Source organism: Arachis ipaensis, chromosome B2 (genome assembly GCF_059453495.1).
Source record: "Arachis ipaensis isolate K30076 ecotype BB chromosome B2, ASM5945349v1, whole genome shotgun sequence".
Taxonomy (NCBI): Eukaryota; Viridiplantae; Streptophyta; class Magnoliopsida; order Fabales; family Fabaceae; genus Arachis; species Arachis ipaensis.
Genome location: NC_142437.1, coordinates 16,355,961 through 16,366,147, shown reverse-complemented (window position 1 = coordinate 16,366,147; position 10,187 = coordinate 16,355,961). Strand labels below are relative to the sequence as shown.

Sequence of the window (10,187 nt, the reverse complement as noted above, 5' to 3'; positions counted from 1 at the left end):
GCATTCCAATTTAATGTTTTCTTTAATAACCATCTGTAACCCTCCCTTGCACTATACTTTTTTGTTGCTGCAGGCCACCACTCCCACTGTGGCTCCAACTCAGTCAAACTAGGATATTTCAGACCACAAATAAACTGCTTAATCTCATGTGGAATAGGCATGGTAAGACTATCAACCTCCCAAGACACCCCTTTCCACAAGTCAGCCACCATGAAATCTGATTCAGAAATATGTACATAAGGAACAAGGTTGCAAAGCTTACCAAAAGGAGTCCACTCATCATACAAAACTGATTTGTGGACATCTCCAATATTCCAATGAAGCCCTTACTTGAGATGCTCATAGGCACTAACAATGTTCTTCCAGGTAGCCGATGAAGAATTTCTACTGTTTCTGTTCATACCAGATTGATTCCTGAGATATTTATGCTTCAGAACCTGCACCCATAACTTCTCACTATTATTTAGACAATCCCATACCAACTTTCCCAGAAGCGCCATGTTAGCACAAGAAGTATCCCTAATACCCAATCCTCCTGCCTTTTTAGGAGTTATGGCGACCTCCCACCTGACCAGAGGCATCCCTTTTCCAGTCGCTTGGCCTTTCCACAAGAATTGTCTCATCAAGGAATCAATTTTATTACATACATACTTCGGGAGAAGAGAAATTTGCATTTCATAAACTGCGATAGAGGCCATAACCGATTTAACAAGACAAAGCCTCCCTGCCTTATTCAGTAGGCGTCCTTTCTAACTGGAGAGCTTCCTCGAAATTTTTTCAATAATCTCCTGAGCCGTCTTCCTAGAAGCTCTGTCATGACCGATGTTAATTCACAGGTATTTACCCAAATCATTGCAGAACCGGATGTTAGAGACCCCTGAGAGAACCTCTTTTCTCCTCTCTGACACCCTCTTGGAACACTGGGCCTTTGAGTTATGAAGATTTACCTTTAAACCTGACGCTTTAGAAAACAAGTCCAAATAATGCATGATCTCTATTACTTGAGCTTTTGATGCCTTACATAAAAGCAAAAGATCATCTGCAAATATCAAATGAGAGAGTCGTGGTCCATTCCTAGAAACCGTAACTGGGTTCCACAAACCTTGGAAAACTCTATGAGAGATAAAGCAGGCAGCATTTCCATACAGAGTACAAATAGATAAGGAGACATAGGATCTCCTTGCCTCAACCCTCTCTTCGGATTGAAATTTTGGAGCCTGTTCCCATTCCACAAAACTGCCAACGAAGAGGAAGTCACACAATTCATTATAAGATTAATGGTAGCCTTTGGAAACCCAAACTGGACCAAAGTAGCTTCCAGAAAATGCCAGTCTACCCTGTCATAAGCTTTTTTCAAATCAATCTTGAATGCCATGGTCCCTTTTCGAGACTTGGTGTTCCTCATGAAGTGCATAATCTCCTGAGCAATGATAATATTCTCTGTGGTTCCTCTTCCTGGAATGAACCCTTCTTGCAAAGGACCAATGATCTCCGACAGGAAAGGTCTGAACCTGTTAACTAGAACCTTTGTGACAATTTTATAAATTACATTACATAAGCTAATAGGCCGAAACTCCCGTAAGGAAGAGGGAACTTCCACTTTAGGAATTAGAACAATGAGAGTATCAAAAATAGCCGCATTCAGTGACTCACCCTCAAAGGCTCGCTTGACCAGTCCACACACATCGTTGCTAAGAAAGTCCCAGAACTCTTTGTAGAAAATTGCTTGAAATCCATCTGGCCCTGGGGCTTTAAACGAACTCATGGTCATCACAGCTTTTTTAACCTCTTCAGACGTCACCGGTTCCACTAACTTTTGACAAGCCTCAGTACTAAGAGACGGGCAAGGAAAAAGCCCCATGGTGTCCAGGTCAATATCCTCCCTTGTAGAAAAGAGCTTTTGAAAGAAAGAATTTGCCGCCATTTCTAGAGTCGTAGTCTCCGTGGCCCAAGACCCATCCTCTAAAAATAACCCATGAATTTTGTTCCTCTTTCTCCTGATAACTGTCTGCAGATGAAAAAATTTTGTATTTCTGTCTCCACATCTCACCCATTGTTCTCTAGATTTTTGATACCACAACAACTCTTCTTGAAGAAGGACAGTATTCAGTTCCTGATGCAAAACTTGCTCTTTGATCCTAAGCTATTGATCCTCCCGACTCTCCGGAGTAATCTGAACGTCATTCAAAAGCCTCTCCAACTCCCTTTTCTTAACAAAAATATTGCCAAAAACCTTTTTATTGAAGCTAGTTGCATCTTTTTGAACCTCCAACAAACATTTGACTACATCCGGAGCTCCTCTATTCCAAGCTGTATCAACAACATTCCTAAAAAGAGGATGAGTCATCCACGCAGCCTGGAATCTGAACGGACGATGGCCCTTGGTAGCCCTCTTTGCCATCTTGCACCTAGTGAATAATGGGCAATGACCAGAGTGAAGGCGTGCCAGCACCTCAGTATAAGCCTCTGGAAATATTAATCGCCAGTCCTGGTTGATGACTGCTCTATCAAGCTTCTTGGCCACCTGCACCCCACCTTTCACCTTCCTATACCAAGTGAATCTTCTCCCAATAGCCCCCATATCAAACAGCCCACAATCCTCCAATGTTTCCGCAAATTGTTCTGCTCTGGTAAGTCTAAATTGCCCCCCTCTAACTTCACTCTGCAATAGAACATCATTAAAGTCCCCTAACACAATCGAAGGTCCGTGGATCATATTAGCAATCCTTGTCAAGTCACCCCACAGTTCTTTACGCCGATGTATATGCAGATTAGCATACACCGCACTGCAGTAACTAGATGTATTGCCCATAGTGATTTCAAAACTGATACATTGATCAACTACATCCAATACTCTCACAGAAATATTTGAATTAGAACATAGAACCCAGATACCCCCACTATGACCATTAGCCTCAACAATACCAACACCCTAGTAACCTAGATTATTCCAAAAAGATTTCATCCTCTCGAAAGCAATATGGGTTTCAAACAGAATGAAAAAAGTAGGGTGAAATTTATTCGCTAACTCCTTACTATGAACCTGGGCCAATTTATTAGAGGCACCTCTAATATTCCAAAATAGAAAGCTTAAATCTAAATAATCTATAAAACAATTTGTATTGTAAAAAGGACCAACCTCAGCTGAAGTCCCTAACGAGATGATGAAGATCCACCATCATATCGCCCTGAGCCTTGCTTGTCCTTGTCCGGTTGTTGCCCGGTTTGTCTGTGTCCCTCCACTGACAACCCTTCCAATTTGCCGATTTGCTGCTTGCTGGTGTTGCCAAGGCAGTCCGGAGTCGACGGCGAATTCTGCAAAGAAGAAGGGCGCAACCTCTTGTGTCCATTTTTGATAATGGCAGTGAAAGTCGGCACCGCAACGGAGACAGCTTTGCCCTTCACCCCTTGCTGTTTGGAAGATGCCATGCGTACCTTAGATCTGCTAACCGACCCGGTCTTCACCCCTGATTCGCCTCCTCTCATACGTAGCCCAAAGTCACGGTTCTGGTCCAATTTCTGATTTGAGCGCACCGGCATTTTATCTTTAGATGTTTGTTGGGCTTTGTTTGATTGACTCAATTTTCCTCTCCTTTTACCGCTGACTTTGGTCCAGCCAGCCTCATTTTCCAAATGCTGGGACCCCACTTCCTTCCCATGCAACGTATCATCTAATTCCTCCCCAATTTCTGCAACTATCACTGACTCTTTGGGATTGCTTCCAAATTCAAAAATTTTCTCTTTTGAGACTTCCTGTGGCTGCACCACCCGGGCCGCCGTCTCGGTCACTGATGTTTCCTTTCGATCCACCCTTTCCGAATCTATTGGGGTCATTCTACAGTCAGTTGCTGGATGCCCGAAACAATTGCACTTGTCACAAATAAGGTGTAAGCATTCATACTCCACCTTATATTCAAACTCATCGACAATCACACTCCGGACCACTGGCAAACCAAGATTAATTTGCACCCAAGCCCGAGCAAATTTTCCCCTCTCCGCCAACTTAGTAGCCAGATCCACCTTGACTGGTCTTCCCACAGCAGAAGCGATTCTCATCATGGCTTTATCCTGATAGTACTATATGCTCAAACCAGAGATTCGAATCCAAACCATAGTCTCCCCGAAAGTGTCCTCACAAGGTTTAAAATCCGGTGTCCATGGCTTGACCGCAATATAGTGACCGAAGATCATCCATGGCCCCCTAGTAAAACCTTCTCTCGATTGTCCATGCGATCAAATTTAACGAGAAAGTACCCAAAACCCACATCCAAGATTTCATATCCACCGGTGATCCTCCATACCCCTTTCAATTTGTGAAACATGGCCGTGTAACTAAGGTTTTTTCCAAGAACCTTAATCACAATTGCTTCCTTGTATGGTTCAGAAAGGATGTTCCTAGCTTCTTCAGAGAAGCAAACTCTTGGAGGCATAGGATCTCCTTGTTTTCCAGTGACTACTGCCATGGAATCCTCATCTAGAGCTTCAGCCCGATTTATCCCTGTGGCTACCGTAGAACCAATAACCTTGTCACGGAACGAAATCTTGGAAGTCACCCTGGAACTAAGGTCGCCCTTACTTGATCCCTCCTTCACACCTGATGCAAACCCTCCCATACTCTCCCCCTTATCTCTTTCGATGGCATGACCATCTTCTTCACCGTATTTCACCCTCAAACGCTCTCTCCCGCTCTCTCCTTCTCTCATTCTCTCTGATTACGGAGTACATATTACACCTTAATTTAATGCTACTAATTAAATTTAAGATTAATTTACTCTTTTAACCCTATTAATTCACATTATTCATACATTGTTCAAAAATATTGTTGGTTACCTATACTTTTCCATTAATTAATAGTTATAGTTTAAAAAAAGCAAATTAATAATGCTTAACTTCTAATATGATAATAATGTACTTATGTTCTAGAAATTGAGTCATTACACATAGACACAAACTTATTCATTAAGATATGAGGGTATTTGCCCCTCTTTATTAGACTCACTTGTATTTACAAATTAATTATGTAAAATTAGATTAGTTACAGTAGTTAGTTACAAAACGCTAGTTTTCTACTCTTTAATCACCTGTATATAAAACCTAACCTCTCTCATTCATTACTTGATGAAAATGAAATCATTTTTCCATTCTCTGAAATTACTGGTTTAACATGGTATCAGAAGAAATTTTCTAATCTTCCGCTCTCAACACCACTTTTTCTATCCTCTTCAAGCTTCTTCCAGAACTTTTCTTTTCCCTTTCTTGCTACCAATTTCTGCATCAATGGCGGACCCCTTCTTTCTCGCTCCGGCTGATCAACCAAGCTTGGTGTTAGTAACACAACAACTTACGGAGGAGAACTATCAGTCTTGGAGCCGTGCCATGAAGAAAGCCCTAAATGCGAAACGCAAACTTGGTTTCGTTACTGAAACTGTTCCCTGACCTGATCCTGCGCTCGATCCAGAGCAATTTGAGACTTGGCAATGTGTCAATGATGTGGTAAGTACCTGGATTTTGAATTCTGTGTCCAAAGAGATTGCTACCTCGCTAGTGTATGGTGATTCTGCTGAAGAGTTTTGGAATGATCTTAAAGAAAGATTCCAACATGGAAATGGCCCTCGAATTTTCGAAATCAAAAGGGAATTGATGAATTTACGTCAGGGTGCCCTAACAGTCTCACAATACTTCACAAAGATCAAGGTCCTTTGGGAGGAATTGAACTCTTATCGCCCAGTCCAATGCAATTGTGGAGATGCTAAACCGCTTCAAGAATTCTTGCAAGCTGAGTATGTGCACTGCTTTCTCATGGGTTTGGACGATTCTTTCATGCAAATCAGAGGCCAGATCTTGATTATGGAGCCCTTACCTGCAATAAACAAAGTTCTGTCCTTAGTGGTTCAAGAAGAGAAACACCACTCTTTGGGGAGTTCATCAGTCTCGAATCAACTTGCCTTCTTAGTAAGAAACCAGAACATACCAAATCCCTCAGGGAAAGGAAGGGGATTCACAAAGAAGGATAGACCTTTGTGCTCACACTGTGGATTGCTTGGACACACAGTGGACAAATATTACAAAATACATGGTTATCCACCAAGCTATGGCAAAGGCAGAGGAACTAGACAATCTGCGCACAATATTACTGATAATGTCACTGAGGCACAGTGTCCAGAATCCAATTCAAGCCTGACTTTGAATGCAACTCAGATCCAGCAGTTAATGAACTTGTTGAATAGTCACAAGATTCAAGAAATACCAGCAAATGCAACAACTGAAGTGTCTACTCCAGCAGGTATTGTCCTCAACACCTCAATCTCAAAATCAAAACTATCAAAACATGATTGGATTCTTGATAGTGGAGCCACTATCCATATTGCTTGTGATCTGTCCCTTTTTCATTCAGTTCACACATCTTAGAATTATTCTGTTTCACTCCCCAATAATGCCAAATTCAAAGCCAAGTTCATCGGCATTGTCATTATCAGTTCAACCATCATCTTAAAAAATGTTTTATATGTGCCAGACTTTAGTGTCAATTTGCTCTCAGTGTCTTCCTTCCTTAAAGCCACTACACTCACAATAACAATTAACTCCTGTAATTTCACTATTCAGGACAACAAGTCACAGAAAAAGATGGGAAGGGTGAGCTTGATGGAGGCTTATACATCCTAAAAGCTTCAATTCCCTCCAACCAATTGATAATACAAAAAGATAATCATAGCATAAATTTGTGCAATAATTCACAGTTATGGCGTTCTCGTTTAGGTCATGCTTCAAATAAAGTTCTGAACTCCCTTACTTCAGTCTTAGAATTTTCAAATAAAGATAGTTTGCTTACAAAAAAGTCTAATTGTCATGTTTGTCCATTAGCAAAATTCAAGCAACTTCCTTTTGAATCCAACAATAATTTGTCTTCATGTCCTTTTGATCTTATACATTGGGATGTATGGGGACCTTACCAGGTTCCAACCTATAATGACAATAGATATTTTCTTACATTGGTCGATGATGCTACTCGTTTTACATGGATTTATTTGCTCACTAACAAATCTGAAGCTGCAGCATGTATGAAACAGTTTTACTCTTTGATAGAAACTCAATTTAACAGCAAAATCAAGTGCTTCAGGTCTGATAATGCCAAAGAGTTAGCAATCACTAATTTTTTACAGGAACGAGGAGTCCTCCATCAATTTTCTTGTCCATACAAACCTCAACAGAATGCAGTAGTGGAAAGAAAACATCAACACTTGTTGAACGTGGCCAGAGCCCTCTATTTCCAATCCCAAGTCCCCATTGTCTTTTGGGGAGAATATGTTTGTACTGTTGTTTTTCTAGTAAACAGAACCCCAACCCCGCTTCTCAACATGAAGTCTCCATTTGAGAAACTTTTTCAAAAACAACCAAATTATCAAGCTCTAAGGGTTTTTAGTTGCCTTGCATATGCTGCCACAAAATCAGACTCCAGACCTAAGTTTAATCCTAGAGCCGACCCAACGGTCTTCTTGGGATATCCTATTGGCTACAAAGGCTACAGGCTTTACAATCTCAAAACAAAATAATTCTTCATCTCTAGAGATGTCATCTTTCATGAAGAGACACTACCCTTCACTAAAAGCCCTCACACCTTTATACTCCCTGACCCGTTTGATCACATTCCACTCCCAAAAGTCACTGATGACTTAACACTCCCTAATATTCCTACTACAGAGAACACACAATGCCTTTCAACAAACTCCTCTGGCTCCCACCAAAATGCCTCACATCAAACAGCTCCCTCCACCAATTCTAACCCACCCCGAAGAACCACCAGGACCATTCAACCACCAAGATACCTAAATGACTATTTATGCAACCTTAATACACCCTACCCTATTACCAATTACATAAGCAACCACAGACTCAACCACATCTACCATGCAGCAATCTATCAAGTCAGTACTATACCTGAACCTCAATTTTATCACCAAGCAGTACATCACTATGAGTGGCGGCAGGCAATGAAGGAAGAGCTGGACGCCCTGGAATCCAATCACACTTGGGAGTTGGTTCCTCTACCCCCTAAGAAAAAGGCAATCGGTTGTAGATGGGTTTACAAAGCCAAGCTTAAGGCTGATGGCAGTTTGAAAATATACAAAGCCAGGCTCGTTGCCAAAGGTTACACGCAACAAGCTGGCATTGACTTTAAAGACACATTCAGTCCAGTAGCCAAGGTCTCGACAGTCAGAGTTTTACTCTCCATTGCAGCAGTGAAAAACTGGAATTTCGTGTAATTGGACATAAATAATGCATTTTTAAATGGGAGTTTGGATGAAGAGGTCTACATAGAGATTCCTTTAGGGCATCCAAAACGAAATCAAGGACTTGTATGTCGACTTACTCGATCTCTATACGGCCTAAGACAAGCTTCCCGGCAGTGGTTTAACAAATTCTGTTTTACACTCAAACAACATGGTTTTCGCCAATGCAAGAGTGATTATTCTTTATTCTCTATAGGAGAAGGCTCCTCAATCACCTTTTTACTTGTCTATGTTGATGACATAATCATTGCCGGAGCAAACAATGATATGGTACAACAAATACAGCAAAGGCTTCAATCAGTCTTCAAGTTGAAAATCTTGGGAGATCTCAAATTTTTTCTGGGGTTAGAGATTGTAAAATCCAGAAAAGGAATCTCACTTACACAGAGGAAGAATACTTTGTCTCTACTCGAGGACACCAATTTCCTACACTGCAAGCCAGCTTTGATTCCAATGGAAGCAAACATTAAATTGAGAGCCAAAGAAGGTGACAAGGTTGAAGATGCATCAGCCTATCAAAGATTGATTGACCGACTCATGTATCTCACAATCTCCAGACTAGACATAACATTTGCAGTGACAAAACTAGCCCAGTTTATGTCTGACCCAAGAGTTCCACACCTCAATGCAATCCACCAAATCTTAAGATATCTCAAAGCAGCACCGGGCCAATGCATTCTTTTCTCCTCAAACTCGAAGTTCAACTTGTCAATCTACACTGATGCAAATTGGGGGAGCTGCCTCGATACTAGGAGGTCTACTACGGCTACTGCACTTTCTTAGGGGATTCCTTAATTTCGTGGAAAAGCAAGAAGCAACCTGTTGTATCAAGAAGCTCAACAGAGGCCGAGTACAGGGCTATGACCAATGCTGCTTGTGAAGTTGTTTGGCTGACTAATTTACTGAGGTTCATGGATATCACCATTGAGTCTGCCATGCTTTTTTGCGACAACCTTTCAGCTATTCAATTAGCCTCTAATCCAACCTTCCATGAAAGATCCAAACATGTTGAGATAGATTGTCATTTCATTCGCGAGTAGGTTGAAACCGGGTTCATCAAGTTAGTGCACATTCCAACCAAACACCAATAAGCCGATATTCTCACCAAGGCCATTTCAAAACCTCAGTTCCTTTTCCTCATGTCCAAGTTAGGAACATACAATTTATATGCTCCAACTTGAGGGGGGATATTAGACTCACTTGTATTTACAAATTAATTATGTAAAATTAGATTAGTTACAGTAGTTAGTTACAAAACGCTAGTTTTCTACTCTTCAATCACCTGTATATAAAACCTAACCTCTTTCATTCATTACTTGATGAAAATAAAATCATTTTTCCATTCTCTGAAATTACTGGTTTAACACTCTTGAGTTTCTAAGGATAAAAAAATATGTATATACATAATATCTTTATTATTGTAATGTGTATTTGTCCTCATATTTAAAAAAAAATTATTTATGCATTAAAAAATTTTATATTATTAAATATTAACACAATAATAAAAATTATTTTATTATATAAATTTAATTTATTAATGTTCAAAAAATCAAATTTACTCGTAATAAACAAACAAACATACAAATAAAATAATAATAATTCTTGCCACACTAGCCAATTAGTTAAGTACGTAAAACTAGGCTTAACTTCTCAAATATAAAAGATATTATTAATATTTAATCATTTTCTTAAAATTATATATATATATTATTCATTTTTATTTTGTTTAATTTAGTTTTAGTGTTACATATAATGATTCGTTGAAAAAACTTCTACCATTCTTAAAATTTTTTATAGAGTATCAAATACTCTACAATTAAATGACAAAAATTTATTGAAGGATTAATTTACTAAAAGAAAGACATTTGATTATTTAGACTTAAATATAAAGAAAATTGT

General features: G+C 39.8%; 1 protein-coding gene across 1 annotated transcript; it reads right to left on the bottom strand.

Annotated features, from left to right (window-relative positions):
• Positions 1–2,143: 2,143 nt before the first annotated feature.
• On the bottom strand, positions 2,144–2,812 carry LOC148573131 (uncharacterized). The gene has a single exon (XM_088505683.1). It carries the CDS (start codon positions 2,810–2,812, stop codon positions 2,144–2,146), a length of 669 nt encoding a protein of 222 aa, XP_088361809.1.
• Between the last annotated feature and the right edge of the window lie 7,375 nt (positions 2,813–10,187).